General features: G+C 41.1%; 1 protein-coding gene across 11 annotated transcripts in view; it reads left to right on the top strand.

The window, feature by feature from the left end:
- Window positions 1-19,221, top strand: part of PDE1C (phosphodiesterase 1C) — a 613,608-nt gene that overhangs the window by 575,903 nt on the left and 18,484 nt on the right. For 8 of the 11 annotated variants that reach the window (XM_082399447.1, XM_082399445.1, XM_082399442.1 and 5 more), the window contains one exon: window positions 18,431-18,499. In XM_082399447.1, coding sequence (XP_082255573.1) covers window positions 18,431-18,499 — 69 coding nt within the window. The other 3 variants (XM_082399446.1, XM_082399450.1, XM_082399449.1) reach the window with 3 other exon arrangements.

Genomic DNA, 19,221 nt, shown 5'->3' with positions numbered 1-19,221 from the left:
TTAGCCTTTTCCACCAAAGGACAGCCTGATCTCCATGTGATGATACCTGTATTTCATAAGTATTAGCCCTCTACAATATATGCCATTTTTATTCTATACCCTGGAGCCGCAGTGAAAACATGAGAATAAATGTTTCTTTTTTTCTTTCATTCATTTTGAATCTTTTATTGTTTTTCCTGAACTAATAAAATGGAGAAAAACACGAAGAGCAGTCAGAATGTTTCAGACCTAATATCCCAGCCTCACTTAACTTTCTCTGAAGGACTTCCTTAATCTCTGGTTTCTTGTTGGCTTCAAAAGTAGCAGATTCAAAGACTGATCAGAAACAAAACTCTTGCGTGCAGACAACTCTACCCTTACCTGAACCAGAGGAGTGGTATGCGCTGTTGATGCCTGACTTTTACTTACCTCTTAAGAGTGGGTCAGGTCCTAGGGCACTTGGAGAGTTGAGTGTTTTGTTTCCTTCCGTGTCAAAGTACTAGGTTCTTAATACAGAGAAGAATGGCAGTAAAATACCTTTGGACAATGTGGGACAGAAGAATGGAGACATTCACATATTTTAAGTTTGGAAAGAAAAACCATGCTACGTAAAGGAAGAGAGAAGCCAGCAAAGTTAAAGAATAAAAGTTAACAGGATCATTATTCTCAGTGATAGCACAGATGCCAAGGATCAAAAGAAAAGATCAAGAAAAATCACAAAGGTTGAACCTAAGAACTACTGTCCTTTGTACAGTACTTATTCTTATTCTTTATATTTGGATCCAGTGGGCAAATTTTAGGAAATGATGGCATAAGCAAGGTTTCAGGAAGTTATATTCCTACAAATTTATCTATCTATCATCTATTTATTCTGTCCATCCATCATCCATCCATTCATCCGTCCAACCATCCACCCATCTTAGCAGGGCTATAGCATTGGTATTATATGCAGTAAAATTAATATAGAATAATCCTGATATAATCATATCCTCTATCATTTGGGGCAAGGAGAAAGCATGGATGCATATGTTGGGGTATTTGGTGGTAACCATTTAAAATACCTATCTTGCACTTATGACCTAGAAAAGTGAAAACAATGCCTGGGTAAATCTTAACAGCTATCTCTAAGACAATGTTTGTTTGTTTGTTTTTAGTATTTCCTCATTATTAAGAAACAAAACCAAACCAGGACCTGCTTATAAGCCCCACAGAAATCCTACTACTAGACATTTAAAATTGGGTTTGGTTTTACCACATTTATTCTTCCCCGGGTTTTTTGTTTGTTTGTTTTTTGTTTTTTTGCTGTTTAGCCTTTTACAACTCTTTCTGTTGCTTACAGTATCACTTTGTTGTTTTGGTAGAAAGTTGACTCCATAGAGAGGCAGCTCTGAAAGGGTTTCTGGTAGACTTGAAAATCTGGTTTAAATCCCAGCTCTGTGCTCATCCAAGTCAGCTTACTTTTGAGCTTGGGTGATAGTTGAATCAGGCTGTAAAAAAAAGCAAGCCCAAGAAAATGAAAAATAAAAGTGTTTACAGATGTTTTTAAAACCCAGTGCCAGATTCTATGAGGCCTGCCTCACAGATGGTCAGCTTGTGATCTAGTAATAAACATTATGATTGCTAAACACACTTTTAGAGTCAAATCAAACTTGAACTTTAAGCCTCTTTTTAAAACAACTATCTTTAAACCAAATGGTTTTCTGTAACATCTCCACTTACCTTCAGGAGTAGCCTGAGAAGGGAGGAATAAGGCCACATTGTTGTAAGTCTCCATCTCCTATTTTCTAAATGAAGTTGCTGAAACATTCTTTGCTATTCATTCCCTTAGAGTAAATACATTTCTGTGAATTCATACACCACACACTTCAGGCTTCAGAGCCCCCATGGCTGCCCCTCTATGAGATGTGAGAAGTCTTTCATCCAGTGGTGGGTGAGGAGGTAGCACTTATTTAGATATTTTCTTGAATTTTCTCAAGTTGGGTGAAGATATTTTCCATTTCAGTTCATCAATCACTCTTAAAAAGATGAGGGAGTTTAACCACTTTTTGGGGCCTCCAAAAAGCCAGCATACACTTACAATCAATGGAATTCAAAGCAGCTGTAACAAAAATAGTCGTGTAAATCGGATCAATACAGAGTGACTTCTCACACTTTGTTTTTAGATCCTCATTTTTATATACTTTGTAGTCTTACCCAATTTTTGTTTTAAATGCTTATGTAATTTTAGTTTACATTGAAAATATATACATGAAACCAAAACACAACAGAGCAAGTCTATGGCATTTGAAGTTTAGGAGAGGAAGTGTGGAGTGAGGAGATTTACAAACCATGTCAAAGCCACCTGGATGGCAGGTGCTCTTTCTCTGGGAGCTTAGTCCCACAAAGAGCCATGCACAGTGGGGCTATTTCTTCATAAGGAGTATACATTTTTGACATATCATAATTTGCTGTTGAATAAATTGTAAAATCAATGTACTTATGATTTCCTTTTTATGTCACACTATGAAAGTCAGGATTAGGAAAAGGTTGGAGAGAGACTTCCTATTCATCATTACACCTTTATCTGTCCCATCCACCTCATGCTTATTCAACTCACTTCCTTTCAATGAAAAACTAATGATTTGTTGAGCATATGCTGTGTGTCAGGTATTGTACTACATTCAAGAGGGGTTATAAAGATACATAAGATATTTTCCCTGCCCTCAAGGAGTCTACGGTCTGAGGTAGAGTATCTTCCTGCAGGTAGATATGATACTAGCCACCATAGGGGTGAGTGCCCTAAGAGGAAATTTTTTAGAGAAAGCATGTGTTTGGGAAGGCTGGGAACAGTCACACAGGTCACAGACCCAGCTGCAGAGTGTCTGCCTCTTGTTCTTTTATGTTGGTCGTATTTAATGACAGTGAACACAGGCACGGCTTAAACATACAGGCTGCCTTTATTTACCCCTTTTCGCCACTCCTTGACCAACTCCTTTCCTCTGTCCCTTGACCAGAAGGCCAAGGAGGGGAGGGTAGAGATCTGTAGCCGGCCACTCCACCATTTCACCCGTAAGCAATGACTAGCAAGGGAGGAAGACCTCCTCTCAGGGGCCTTTGGGTTCCATTCACACACCCTGGATGTACCTCTTCCATCTCTGGGACACAGCAGTCTGGACAGCGGGCCTCTGCTAACCCAGGCTGTATGACACAGGAGGTACATCACTTTCCTTGTTGGCAAATTGGAGCTCACTGGGTGTAACAGTGATCCTTGTCAGCCATCTCCAGCTATCTGTCCTCACTTCCTTCCGACCAATCTATCATTTAGTAAAAGATTAAACCTAACCTTATATCATCATAACAATAGATTGGGTTTTATATGTGAGGGCCTGGGGACATCTCTTAAGGTGATTAATACTATAATGACCATCTAAAAGGAGTCTCATTACATATGACCCCAAATTGATAATGGCAGGGCCAGAGCACTAAGGGGCCCTGTCTTGCAATTCTCTTGTGGCCCAAACTACATAGAGACAATCAGAAACAATGGAAAATTTCTAATCCATGATTTCAGCGTTTGTTTCGCCTCTTTCCCTCCCTGGCAAGTTCCAGTGAGGCAACTGGCAACTTCCCTCACCGATTCCTACTAGAATCAGAGTAAAGTGATGGGCCAGAAGTTTTTCTTTTTTCTGTTATTTCTCCCAAATGGGTGAAGGTGCTAATGGAGAGTAAACACACACAAGACCAGAATGAAGAAAGAGGAACCGCAGGAGGTCTGGATCAGTGACCCCTGAAAATTTGAGAGTTGACCGTAATTACAATAGATCAGAAAGGGCTCTCCTGTCTCCCAACTGGTTTGTACCTAATTTCGACCCAGTCTTATTTAGGAGAGTATCTTAGTCTTTAAAGTTGAATGGAACATTTCCTTGTCCTCTAATGACTCCTAACATTTCTGGACATGATGATGTTATCCTCTTTAAAGTCTCCTATCCCTCTGGAACCTTGCGTAGGAGGGAATCCTCTCTCACTCTGAGGCATGCTGACTTGGAGAGCACACAGCACTTAGGGGAAGCAACCATAATAATTTTTGTTTGTTTGCTTTTTAAAAATCCTGTCCAAGTCTGTTGAGGTTACATGTTATCGAATAGGCCAGGTGAAAAAAAAATCCAAGATTGTTTATTTCCATTAATGAGTCCTGTTTCAATCTTTGTCTTCTTCCACCACCTCACTCTAGGCTCCGTAGAGACTTCAGGTGATTTATCCATTTGCACAGTGATTTCACTTGGGGCAGTTGGGGCGCATCTTGCTTTGAATCTTTTTGGGAAGCATTTGTTAAGCATATGCTGTGTGTCAGGCATTGTACTACATGCAAAAAGAGTTATAAAGATAAGATATTTTCCCTGCCTTCAAGGAGTCTATGGTCTGGGGCAGAACATCTTCCTGCAGATAGCTATGAATCCTGATAGAGGAACGTTGCTTTGGTATGGAAATGATTGGGATTAGATGAATCCAATTTCTTCCAATCCCGCTGACCCCTGAGGCAAATTGACCAGATCAGATCTGGCAGTCAGTGTCATCCTGATTGCAAAATAAGGCATCTTAAAACCCATACTGCATGAACCAAATATTTGATGCTTTAGTTTAAAGCAACTATTAAGGCTTCCAATGTAACCAGTGTTTAAAATTCTCCACTGAGATTTCCCCTTTATGAATAGAAGGATTGTGTTACAAAGGAGACAGCAGTGACTAGCATTGAAATGTGTAATTGATCCCTCTTTTTTTTTGTCCCTCAGATTTTCTTCTCAGACCTGGAGGGTGGAGAAGGGGGGGAAAGGCAGCATTGACACTTTTCTTTTTCTTTTTCTTTTTTTCAGATTCAGAAGAGTAAAACACACTTCATAGACAATAAGAGAGGCTGCCAATGTCTTGCATCATTTTAGCTGAGCTTCTTCATTCTCTTCTCCTTCCACAAAGACCTGTATCTGGGGAAGGTGTACAACTTTCAAAAACAAGCCCCACCCCTGCACTTGGCCTTCTCTCATGCCATCTCCTCCCAGGAGATGACTTTCTGGGAGCCGGTGTGAGGTCTTAGAACTCTGGGGGAATCCCCCCAGCCCAAGCAAACAACACAACTTCCGATTTTTGCACAAACAGAAACAACACATGAAGGGACTTCCTCAAAATCCTTTGCTAATGCCCTGGCTTTCAAGGCACCTGTCTGGCCTGATGGGAACGGACATCCTGGAAATGCTGAGAGAGGCCTGAGAAAGCCACACACACAGGAATTGCCACTGTATTTCTTTATGTGTTGTTATTTTTGCACTGGTTGCTGATGGTGGATGCAACCAAGCTGGCCTTCATCACAGCTAAGATGATGGTTTCAGTCTCTGGTTGTTCCTTTCCTGAGTCAGGAACATTCTTTCTCTCCAGTTTTCTTTCAGACTTAGAAATTGTTCCCATGCTTTTCTTTCCATTTATATAATATGAAATTCTTTCCGTTTTATAAAAAAGGAGATTTTCCTCTTCTTTATTTGATGCTTAATTTACCTGTGCATTCATTAATACAAACCTGAATGTTTCAGCTCATGACCATATTGTTCAGGTGGGAAACCCAGTGTTTTCATTGAGTAGCATCCGTGACTAAGTGGTTACTGAAATTTTTACCACTGGCTGGTCCTCTTCTTTTGAATATTTATGGTTTGACCTAATTGCTCTTCTTTCTATTCAGGGAAGTGCTAAGGGAATTAGTATCAGGGAGATATGTCCAATAATTTTTTTTCATTTTAATGAGCCTTTAGAAGTACCAGATAGGAGATGATTAATAGCACGAATCAAAAATAAGAATAGTGGATGTCGCAGGGAAAGAGACGAAAAATACAGCCCCCTGAAACCAAATCAAGAATGGGATCCAGTGGAGTGCAAGTCAAGGAATTTTGTGGATCTAAATGGTGTGATTTGAATGAAACTGATTCTTCAAATGGAGTTGTGGTTCACAGAGGAATCTTTGAGTCCTTCCTAAGGGTAAATCGGAAGAGGAGTACAAATAGGAAGAGAGAGAGAGCTGGACGGTAGGCTTAACTGTATTCCTCGTTGCAGATTTAATTTCCACATTGAAAACACAAAAACAAACATTTAAAAAATCCTCTCAGTACTAAGGCAAAATGTTGGTATTTCTTCAGACAGAAAGGAGACTGTGTATGTAATCTACCAGGCCTTTTGTCTCACTGAAATATTCCCCAACAGAAAGATCTGGAGAACTCTGTGGTGTGGAATGCACAGTCGTGTACTGATATTCGAGCAGGGTTCTTAGATCAGATTTCCATTTTGCTTGGTAATAACACGGATTTTTCTGTTGCTCCTCCTGTTTTCCTAACAGTGACCACAGTAAGTGATGTGGTCACAAATTCAAAACAGGAGTTTAGCAGGTCAAGTAAATGAGTACAGCAAGCTATAATATCAGAATGATTGCGATAAATGGCAATTCATCTTGGGCCTGGGTATCAGAGAGGCAGTGAGGAGCAGTAGGGGGGAAGTGGGGAGGGCATCCACTGCCCCAAGGGGGCAGTGGTTGGCAGCTACGGGATCAGTGCTATGTGGGAATGAGGGTCCTAGATACCTAAGACTTTATGTAAACCCCCTCCAAAGTTTTTAATATTGGCAACTAATTCAGAAACTTACACAGTGCTGGCCAAAGAAAACATGCCTATGGACTGCATTCAATGCATGGGACATCGATTTGCAAACTATGCTCTTTGAGGTGGTTTTAAATAGAAGTGAAATACAACCAGTGCATGTCAGTTCTTGACCTTGGAACCTGAACTTTTGACCTCACTTCAATTCTGTATCTTTCTATGTAGAGCTTTGCAACCAATCAAAATAGAAAGGTGCAGCTTCCCTTTTATACTCAATCAAGACTAAACAATATTTGAAAAAGAAATAGGAATATAGCCATTTTTTCTAGCACCAATAAAGATGTAAATGTTTTACATTTGCTTTAAGTCATTAATTTAGCTGGAAAAAGGTGGGAAGAGAATTTTATTCAGGATAGCACTCTGCTTGGAACTCAGCGTGGAAAAACAGAAGCACTATGTGACTCTTATTTTTAAATCCTTAGAAAGTGTTTTGAAGGGACATTGAGTAAAAAAGCAAAATTATCTATTTTTTTAAATAAAAAACAATGTATTACTGTGCTATAAATTGATACTGGAGCTGGTAAGACAACAGTATTGACTGGAAGAACAGTATTTCCAGAGCTCTAGCTCACTTGCTGTGGTCTTTCCATTCTCCTGAAACAGCTTCCTCCAAGTTGAGAAGCGAAGTGGAAGACACCTTCTTCCATTGCACGGATTGTGACATCTTACTCTGTATTCCATTGTCACTTAAAAAGCAAAGGCTTACACACCTGAGTTAAGAATTAACTGGTATGTGGGGAAAGTACTAGGGATATTCCCACCATTGACAAACCACCAGTTCTACATGTCCCTGGGTAGAAAGTGACAAATGGAGTTAGCCCTTGAGTTTGGGTCCCCATGTCACCAACTAGCTCTACAGCCAAGTTTTGTGGATGCAGTATGTTTTGCTGCCATAATGACCGAACCATAGGCAGGTCTTTGTTCCAGCTTTTATTCACGCCCACCTTTCTTAGGTTATGAGCCCTAGTTGTTTATGGCAGCAGGCAAGAGACTCATTTCTAACCCATTAAATTCAAATGGCTTTTCTTCCTATGTCCATTTCATTCCTGGAGCTTTTAAAAAGCCTTGAAAACATCTGACAGGATCCCATTAAGGACCTGATATACTTAAACAATAAAATGATATCTAGACATCTGAGAGCCAAAGAACAATCTAGTGCACCTGTTCATTTCGTTTGCAGAATTAAAGCCATTATATTATATTTTCCACCTGATGTGATGCCTCTAGTAAATATGAAAAATAGAAAGTAAAGAGCAATATTATCACAGGATGTGAGACAGCAAATAAAAAGATGGAGACCAATTTTGTAATCCATATTTTAGGAGTAAGGATGCTGGTCTTTTAATATCACTTCTGTCATGGATCAATTTTCTTTAGATAGGTAGATAGGAAGAATATGTAATGTGTTTTCTTCTATTCTTAACCTTTGAGCAGAGACTTACATGGTAGAAATGACTTCATAACATTCCCCATGGAGTAAGGAGGAAAACAAAAGAATAAAGGCACAAAATCTTTTTCTCATAATGAGATGGAGAAGGTTCTGAGATTAAAACCTATGTATGTAACATTATGTCCCCCATAAAGGGGATTTAGGAAATAAACTTCATTCTGATTGCAAGATTCCCACACATCCCAACAGGATTTGCACCACTGGCCCACCACAGTGCCTGGCATACAGTCAGCGTTCAGGAAACACATGCAGAACTGTCCAGCTGAATTCCACTAGCCACCTGTGAGTGCAAAGTTCAAGTTTACCTGAAAATGCACTCAACGTCTTCTGTCAAGTGTATTGCTAAAGGCTTATCTTCTAAGTAGGTGCAGACATACCCTAGTGACACAAATAGCTTATTATAAGGGACAGGAAATTGCAAGTAGTATGGGGGAAATTATCAGAGCCAAGTTTATGAAACAAAATTAAAACTTCTCTATGGTTTTTGGGTTTAAGGAAAACAAACAAATGAAAAAACAAAAACAAACAAACCAAAACAGGATTTATGTGAAAATTCACTTCCAAAAGGGGTGATGACACCATTACCAGTGGATTTATTTATAATCCAAGTTGTAACATTTAAAATCCAAAATAGACTTTCTTGAAGCGAGTAAAAGCATCTATATGTGCAGCATGGGGAATCAGTGCTCTGCCAATATTATGGTCGGTATAGTACTGAACCACAGCAAAGTTGGTTGTTAAAGAAATAACGTTGCAATAAGGATGTTATATTGGCTCTTCTTTGTGAATAAATGGAAAGTAATATTTGTAATTCATTGATAGTGATCCATGATTAAAGGCCTCATCATTTAGAACGTGAACTTGAAAAAATTGTAATGAGCAGCACAATATTTGTATAAAATATCCCTCTGAGAACCAAGAGACACATTATCTGCCAAGACCAGATGTCAGTTGTTAAGGTTTCCTCTCATCAAACACACTGGTGGGCACAGAGATGACGGCAGAATTAGAATGGTAACAGAGCCTGTAGGACATTAGACAGGGTTCATCTGATAAGTGAATTTGGGTCCAGGGAAGTTTAGAAAATGGGGAGAAGTCCTCTGGATGTTTTCATTGGACATTTTCAAAAGCCTGGATGCTCCTCCAGGAAATCTGCAATAAACAACGATTGTTTCATCAAAAGAATATCTTGTTTTTACATTGAACAAGAGTGGGGTGCAGTGGGAGACCCGGACTGAAAGATTCATGAAAGGCAATTTAAACACTATTAAGTCCTGATTATGTTAACTAATGCCCCTCCACCTCATCCATTTTTTTCTTTAAAATATTGGCAGACATATTTGAAATGAATTGACATTTATTCTGGCTTCTGTTCTCAAGCAGAAATGGATTGCCACTGACAATGGCTGGCTTCACTAAATGAACTTGAACCCAGCCTAGATAGCCATCCACTGAACCAAGGGGTGGTGTGTGGGCCCTTCACCTCACTCAGGGCACACTTAGCCTCCACTGGGGAGATCTCACCATCTCTGGGGCTTAATGCTTGCTGTAGTAGGCCAGTCATTGCCATCTTGCAGGCTGTCAGCTTTGGTCAGTTTCAGTCATGTTTGCCGAACCTCACCCATGTATCTTCATGGAAGCTGGCTTTTGGACAACAGAAGCATTTCTCTGTCAGGTTACCGTGCAGGAGAACTCATTTAAAATAAAGCCCATTAAAACCCAATGGCTATGGAATAGCTTTTCAATAGATTGCCCTGGAGGCATACCCTTGTACAGTTTTTGCTCCGCTGTGGTGATCTATCTTGGGGTAGGTATTTGTGTACTAGTGTCCTTGTCTTTGAGTGGATATATGTGTGATGGTACAGAATATAGTCGTACACCAATATACATAGATTTATAGTAAAAATCTACAGCCATAGGTATTGTCCAGTAACTGATTCTAGAGATAGAACTGTATACATTTTCCTTTTTTCTTGCTTTGATGATATTTTTATAAAATTTTATATGCTGTAAAAAATTTTTAAAAATATTTGCTATTTTCATTTGTAGAGCTCGGTTAGGTTTTTATCAACTCTGGTGCCCGCTGTACAGCCAGATTCCTCCCTCCACCTAATCTAAGCATTCTCTCGCTTTTTCATACTTTTTCTCTCACCTTATTTTCTTCTCTCATTTTTATACCTTTTGCAAATTCCTTCTTTCGCCTCTGTCCAGGCAAGCCATTCTGCTTGCAGTATCTTTTTAGCACATGGAAACACAAAATAATGGAAAAAACAAAATTGTCTTGTTCCAGTGTGATCCACATGAGGAAAGGTTGTGGGCCAGGGATGGGGTATGGGTAGATGGGGAGGAGGGAATAGTTTGGGGAAAGGAAGCAGGAAAAAGGAAATCCTCATGGGATATCCATTACCCAAAGCAAGGTGACTCACTTTGAGCCTAATATAATGCTCTTATTATCTCTTCTCAGTCTACGGCACAATTTTTGTACAAGGTTTTTCTCCTTAGGATATTAAGCCCTCACCATGGGTCTCTAGACCTTTCCTTACTAGGGCACTGGCCACCAACTCAGCTCATCTCCTCAGCCTGAGATTTTGCTGCTGTTCAGCTGAATTTCGGGGAGATGTCTGGATTAAAATCAAGAATGTTTGACAAGACTCAAAAGAGGGAGGCAAGCAGAATCCAAACCCCAAACCTCAATCCAAATCATGCCGAATAAATAGTTCTCTTCAGGAATAAGGAAGGGATTTCTAGATATGTTCTGAGAAAGCTCTTCCAAAAGGGAAGATGATGAAATGGACTTTGTCTGTATTTTATGGCAGTGATAGAATGTACTTCCATGATGTGAAATATGTTTTTAGCAGATAAAATGCAGGTTGCAATTTGCAAGAGAATGGCCATCCATTTTAAGAAAAGTGTTTTGTTCCCTGTGATGCTGATTTGTACTAAAAGAAACTATTCAAATGCCATAGCCTCACATCTCTAAATGCAAAAATAAATCATAGGGATTCATGTAAAACGGAATATGCTAAACTGTTCTCAATAAATTATGTGTTTATTGTAAACCTTTATTGCACAGATGAGGCTGACAGTCCCTCAATGTATAATTTTCCCCCAGCATCTAGTAATGAATAAGTACTTGTATGTTTTTCTGATTACCAAATAAAAACAATGAGTTAACCTCTCTATTGGAATTTGAAAAATGAAAAGGCTGTTTTTCTTTACTTTAATGTTTTTCATTGTTGTCCATGTTCTGTCCCAGATATGAGGCTGTCCAGACTCACTCAACCATCTGTCTCTTTTGTATTCTTCCAAGTGCCAAGTAATATCCAGGTACCAAGTGCTTTTGCCTGTACACTGAAGATATACACAGTGTATCACGTCTCATATAATCTTTTTTTGAGGGATGAGTGGATGGGCTATCAGAAGCTCCTTGGAGGCATAAGAAATGTCAGTGTTCCAGGAATTAGGCTGGCTTCCATATGTTCAGTTTTCTTCTGGGTACCACGATACGGTTTTACATTTCTACGATGCTAGTTTTTGAATTCCAAACATTTTTTCCTTTTCCTTCTCCCTCAGGTAGAAAGGGCTACCTGGCAATATTTTCTTTCTCTCCAGCTACAAACATAGGGAGTCTGACTAGGGACTAGTCATTACCCCTATTTGTGAGCATACATACATGGTTTAATATAGTGAATGGCGTCCAGCCTTCAAACCAGCCACTAAGAGGCACCCCTAGTGGTGATGGTGCATATTACACAAGTACCACCCCCTTACCTGGACCACCTCTGTATGTTGTTCCTCTGCAGTAACTCCGCTGGGTTATTACTGACTAAAGAGGCTGGGATGTTCCTCCCAAGCGGCCATGCATTGAAACACTTTTTTTTCAATTTCTTTTTTTTCCTGAGAGCAAAAAACAGAACTTATTTTGAAAAATATAGAGAAGTATAATAAAATCACTTGTAATACCCCATTCAGTGTCAGTTCTTTACTTCCCAATGGTCTTTTGTTATGTTTTTGTGTGTGTGTGTGTGTGTTTTCTTGGCTGTGTTGGGTCTTCGTTTCTGTGCTAGGGCTTTCTCTAGTTGCGGCAAGCGGGGGCCACTCTTCATCGCGGTGCACGGGCCTCTCACTGTCGCGGCCTCTCTTGTTGCAGAGCACAGGCTCCAGACGCGCAGGCTCGGTAGTTGTGGCTCACAGGCCCAGCTGCTCCGCGGCATGTGGCATCTTCCCAGATCAGGGCTCAAACCCGTGTCCCCTGCATTAGCAGGCAGATTCTCAACCACTGCGCCACCAGGGAAGCCCTTGCTATGTGTTTTTACACAGTACAATATATTTAATTTTGTATTATGGTTTGTTCTCATAACATTGGATTGTAAGCATTACCCATTTAAAAAAACTCTTTACTAATATAATTTCAATTGCAACATAATTTTTAATTTTGTGGCTCTAGTGAAGTTTAATTAACTACCTGTCTGCTGTTGGACAATTAAGTTATATGCTTTTATTTTCTGAAGTTGTAAATAACAGCAGCAGGGCTCTTTGTACATAGGGCTTTGTCGCGTTTCTGAATATCTCCATTGGAAGAATTCTTAGAATACTGGGTCAAAGGTCGTGGACCTTTTTTCAGACTCCTCATTCGTATACCCAATCCCAAGGCATATTCAGATATTAAAAAGGCCATATTTAAATAGCATATAACGTTGCATGTCTGAATAGCTCTTATGTTTTTGATCATTGTTCTTTGTGATGAATAGAGATCAGGTCACACAAAAGAAAGCATGGTATTCATGTATTGTGGAGGAGAAATGTTATCAAACACTGACTATGCTGCTGTAGCTTATACACTGTTGGAAAACAACTCTTAGGAAAGTACAGGAGGTGGGCTTGAAGCCCTCCAAACTTTCAGAGATTCCACAGCCCTCAGCAGAATGTGGACTTCTCTTGATGCCCTTTTGTCAAGGCTGCAAAGGGGCAAAGATAACAATTCATTTAGCTCGTTTTTCTCTGCCACCCTCTAAATGGAACACAGAGAAAATGTTGGTGGATGTGCTCAGCAACGGCTATCAAATGTTGTGGGTATCGTAAAGGCAGACACTGCAATAGGCTAAAAGAAAGAGAGTGAAAATGCACAGTAGGCTGACAGACACTTTTCCTACTTTAGTCCTTCAGCACCCACTTCTGCCTTGGGACCTGCTTGTGTTGTAACAACATTGCTATCGTCGGACCGTTACTAACGATGACGCTATGTCTCAAGGGCTTTTAAATCACCTTTACCGGCAGGCTTGGGCCTGGCCCTGCTAATCTTACTTTGCAGAGGGAAATTACCTGAGGTCGAGTTGCCAGTCATTGGGTTTAGTGCTAACCTCCTGTCCTGAGTCTTAGGTGTGTATTTGCCCCAAGACAGGCAGGCTTGGTTGTCACTTTCATCACTGTCCTCTTCTCCAGACTCCTGGCGAATTGGATGTGTTGCCCTTTAGCCGAACCAACCAAGGACATTAATTTGAAATATCTGAAAGCTATTCGTTTGTCAAAAGATACTTCCAGTCACACAAGCTGTGGTGTTGACATCTCTGCCCCGAGCTGACTGATTGGGTTGTTTACTCCTTGAACATTCACATGCTCTGGGTCAAGGACAATGTAATGCATGACCTTAAAATGCTTCTCTCCCAAAGATGACATATTAGCTACTGTACACACACACACACACACACACACACACACACACCCTTTCTTTGGAATATAAACTAATAACACACACTCTATCGCACTTCAGTTTGCTAAGTTCTCTCACTTGGTCCTCACAATGACATCCTGAAATCGATGTTTTTAAATTTTTATAGATGAGGAAAATGGAACTTAGCACAATGTCAGTACTGATGTAGTTGTTTATTCATGTTTTTATTTTCCTTACCTCATTTACAAAATATTTCAGAAGTCTGAAATCACATAAATGTAACCAATTTGCTTTTAAAAAATGAAGACTGCAGAATAAAACCAGAGGCAGGAAGTCAAGCTAGTGTAGATTGAGTCAAACAGGGCAAACGTTAGTGTACAGTCAGTCATGCAGGCTGAATAGGCCTCCCCAGTTCTCAGCATTAGATCATAAATTGGGTCTGAGTTTCCGGGAAACCTAAATAAAAATGAAAAGAAACCATTTACAAGATTCACATCATTCATGAGGATAAAGCACGCCAGTTCCTCAGATGAAAGAACGCTTCCCTTACAGCTGAAAGAAATGTCTTCCACAGGTATTACTGGGTACACTGCTTCTCACTCCTGGCTGCAGGACAGGCTCACCCGGGCCCCATCCCAGATCAGTGAAACAGCATGTCTAGGGGGAGGCCCAGGTATCAGCATATTTTCTTTAGAACTCCCCAGACCATCCTAATGTGGAGCCAGGATTGAAAAGCACTGACAGAGTGAATTCTGAGTCACTCACGGAGCAGTATCCCAGGTAGATTTCTACAATAAATCCCAGAGTGAGGTCTGTGTGTCCACCAGCCTGGAGCAGTAGGGGTCAGTTTGAAAGCTGATCTGGACTTGGATCTTCCAGCTCAATTTCTGATGTGTTCCCTGGGAATGGGAGCAAGGGAGGGTGAAGGGTTTTAGAAAATGAAACTTAGATAAGCTGAGTATTATTCCCACGAACGGAACTTTGAGTAAAGTGATAGGTTATTTGGTGGCTATGGAGTGGAAAATGATTTCAGGGACACAACCTGACTTAACAGGGAGCACATGGGAGGCTGACTCAGAGCCTAACCACCCCCAATGGTCCATGGGGCCGCCTGATGGTCTGGAGAAATTGCCAACAGGTTTATTTTATGCGTCTCTGCCTGCTACCTGTTTGTGACTCATGATTAGGAGAGGTGCACGTGGTTTCTCCCTTTTCCTGATACATTGGGCATTTCGTCAAGCATACAGAGAAAATAACCGCATTGGTAGAGGGCTTGCAGCTCTGCTTTTCCACTGACCCACGGCCCCCAGAGTTTTCTGTCTCATTCACTATCTGCAAAGGAGACACCAAGGGAATGAAAAGCTGCCCCAAGAAAAAGCCATCAAGCTTCAGACTTTGGGAAGCTCATGATAGGTCATTTTTTAAAAATTTATTTATTTTATTTTTATTTATTTTTGGCTGCGTTGGGTCTTCATTGCTGCACGCGGGCTTTTCTTTAGTTCCAGTAAGCGGGGCTACTCTTCGTTGCCGTGCACGGGCTTCTCATTGTGGTGGCTTCTCTTGCTGCAGAGCACGGGCTCTAGAGTGCAGGCTCAGTAGTGGTGGCGCACGGGCTTAGATGCTCCACGGCATATGGGATCTTCCCGGCCCAAACGTCGAACCCGTGTCCCTTGCATTGGAAGGTGGAGTCTTAACCAGTGCGCTACAAGGGAAGTCCCTTGATAGGTGACTTTAACTGCACCAAGCATTTCTATGAAATAACCTGGCGATAGTGAATATTTCTACAAGTAACACCATTAAAAGCTTGTCATCATTCAGTGCTTTGCAGGTTTTTAAGTGCTCATTTAGGTCACATTACATTTGATCTCTCAGCTTCATGAGGGTATCCGTGGAAAGCAGAGTGCCCTATTTTCCAGCAGTTAAAGAAAGAAATTTCTATCACATAAGGTTTTCCAAGCCTCTCTGAAGATCAGAATCAGCTGGGACACTTGTGAAAGATCCACGCCCCTCCAGAAATGCTGGCTCACTAGTGCTTGGCTGGGCTAGGGAATCTGGGTTTCTTTCCTTTTTGTTAATAATCCCAGGTAGTTCTCATGTGTAGGCAAATTTAGGAAGACGGCACCTGAAGGAAACCTGGATAACAGATTGGTCAAGAAATAGCAAGAGTCATTGGGAAGAGTTTCTCTAGGTTTAAACTCTGAGGGATCTTAGCTTAAATTTTGGCCCCCAACATTCAGTAACTTTGTGAAAATTACTTACACTTTGTCTCCAAATTCCATAAATTAGGAATCATTCTATCATCAGAGAGTTAGTATCAGAAAAGATAACTAACGTACGTTTAATTGTCCATTACTAATACGGTGCCCAGAACATGGTAGCTGCCTGATATGTGACAGTGACTCATGCTAATGCCCAAGTGGCCAAATGCAAGTCACAGCTCTGAATAAAAAACCCTGAACTCTGCCTCCTTCCTAAAGTAATGGTTCTCAACGGAGGGCAATTTTGTTCCTAGGGGACATTTGTCAGTGTCTGGAGGACATTTTTGATTATCACGACGGTGGGGGGCTTGGTGGGGGGGGTGGTGAGGAGGGGGTTTGCTGCTGACACCTAGCGGTAGAGGCCAGGAATGCTGCTAAACATCCTACCATGCACAGGACAGCAAAGAATGATGTGACAAAATATCAGTGTGCGTCTGTTGAGAGAAACCCTATCTGAAAGGGACAGTGAGACAAGTGAGACAAGTGAAACATCCCGTGAGTGGAGGGATAAACACTTTGAGTCATTGGCTTCCCCACCGTGGAGGCGGATCCAGTGGGACACAGGTTCTTTCTGGTGGGTCAGGAATGGCTATGGATCTGCACCCTGGTAGTGCCCTTGATCGGGGCTGGCTTGTTACACACTCAGGTCCACCATTCTTCCTGTAGGATGCAGTGTGAGTGGCACCCCCTGGAGCTGTGCAGTGAGGCAGCCCTGGCCCGGACCCCACTTATCACTTTGGATAAATCTTTTTACCTCTAGTATCTGAGCACCCCATTTGATGGATGATCATTAGACTCACCTGGGGAACCTGTTGACCTGCAAACTTGTGGCTCCATTCCCTGGAGGTTCCCCTTCAGTGGGTCAGCAAATGACCCTGGAAGCCATATTTATAAAAATCACCCAACTCTTACATTCAGGGCATCTACAAGATCTGGAAAATGAAGACCTAAAGTTCTGCCAGATATCACTTCTCTCACCTCGTGCAAATTAACAGTTGTTGTGGGTCTGAGGTGTTTGGATTAATTTCGTGTTCTCTATTTTTACTATTATTACTACTACTACTAACACTATTAATGGTACTTCCACTGCTAATAATAATAATAATGATAATAATAATAATAATAATTAACAGTAACACAGAATGTCAAGGGTAATACCCTGTTCTTTAAGACTAAAATGGAACAGTCTCAAACACCATCCCTAGTGTATACCTTCACATCTCACCAGGTATTCCGGGGTAGGGAAAGCTTATCCCTCGCCTGGACCCCAAGCTCCTGCTTCGTCTGATGTCGAGATCAGTCAGTGTGTCTTCTTGTTATCTTTACCCATGACTACGTTCACTCAGACTAGCACAACCTCCACTCACACCAGGCCTCTGCATGGAAAGTAGACTTTACAAAAAGTTTGCGTAGGTTCAGGGGACTTGTGACAAATAACTTGATGTTAAATCATGCCTATCCTCTGCCTGAGAATTCTCTCTGCTTTTCTGCCAGCTCAGACTCCAGGCATTTGTCATGTTGCTGGATTCTGGCCTTCAGCCCTCTTTTGCCCCACTCTGTATGGCCAAATAAACAAAGAAATGAATGAATAAACAAATAATATTTGCATTTATAGATAAAATATATATGTATATATGTGTATGTGCATTTTATGTGTATACATATATTTATGTATAAAATAATATATACGTGTATGTGTGTATAAACATATATTATATGTATACAAACATACACACACACACACACACACATATATGTAAATGTTCTTTTGCAGAACAACTCACCTCGCTTCCTTTATTTCTTGCCAGAACACTTGGACGTAGTTGTTGTCATTTCCCTCGTTTTGCAGATGAAGACTTCATCTTCACAGCTCTTCAGAGGTTCCAGAGAAATCAAGTTTGTTGCTTGAGGTCCAATAGGGAGTAAGGGCTATAGGGACAAAGCAGAGACAAACCCCTGACTTCTCACTTCTAAATCCAGAACTTTCCCTTCCACAGCAGCAGTTCTCCACTCTGGATGCACATTAACATCACCTGGGGTGGGCTTTGAAAATCCGGATGCCAGAGCTCCAGCCCAGTACAATGAACACAGAATCTCTGGGTGTGGCGCTCAGGTAACTGCATATTTAGAACGCTTCCCTGGTGATCCTAAAGTGCACGCCTGCTCAGACCAGTCTGGAGACCGAGAACCATCACACACACAGAGGTAAAGGCTGTGCTCCTGGCTTTTCTGGACCATGGACTATGCCCTGCTTTGCTCCCACACCCTCACCCACCCTTCTTCTCAGTGTTGTCTTCAGACCCAAACTTTTGGATCATTTGATAACATTGCACGTGAGCATTTACCGGTCTGAAAAGTCTGTCCACAATCCTATTCTTTCTCATCCTCTCTTTCCTCTTTACAGGCACAAAGAAGCTTTCTCATGGCTCACCAGCCCCAAGCACTAGCTCCACGAGTTGCCTTACCTTGCCAGGTGGGTAAATATCGTTGCTTCATAATCTTAGTTGATCACAGACAGCAGAAAGGACCCGTTTCTCAGGAGTTGAGTTTAGCAGTTGATAAGTGGGGAATCTGGCCTCTTGTGTATCCTGTTGACCCCATGTTATCAGAGGGCTTTGTCTCTGTCATCCACATTTGTAAGGTTCTCCCAAGAATGCACATAACATATTCATAGTTGTTTCACAATCTTTCCTGCTCACTGATGGAAAGAGTAGAATCTTGATCTTCCTTAAGGTTCATCGGGACATGCTGTGCAAGTATTTCTTTGAGAGGCAGATGGCACAGGGGGAAGAATGAATTTTTGGTGAGAGAGAGAGACTTGGGTTCAAATCTCAGCTTTGCCTTGTTCACACTGTGCAGGCTCACTACAGTTATTCAGCTTCTTGGAGCTTCTGTTTTCTCATCTGTCTGCATGATAATAAGAATTAGAAATAATACTCATCAATTTAACATAGTACTGACTCATAGAGGGTGCTCATAGCGAGTATCTACTACTGAGAAATAAGGAGGTCTTGGACGATCTGTACTGGATCCTATCTAACATTTACTAGAAAATTTTAAGCATTCATGACAATCCTGTGTAATCACTATTTAATATGAGAGGCACCTATTGGTCACTCTGTCTTCATGCATAGGCTTACATTCTCTATGCAAATTTGATTCCAAGTAAAACTTGGAAAAACACATTTATTTGGA

This window comes from Balaenoptera borealis, assembly GCF_965194805.1.
Source record: "Balaenoptera borealis genome assembly, chromosome: 7".
Lineage (NCBI taxonomy): Eukaryota > Metazoa > Chordata > Mammalia > Artiodactyla > Balaenopteridae > Balaenoptera > Balaenoptera borealis.
This window is presented reverse-complemented; position numbering and strand designations above follow the sequence as displayed.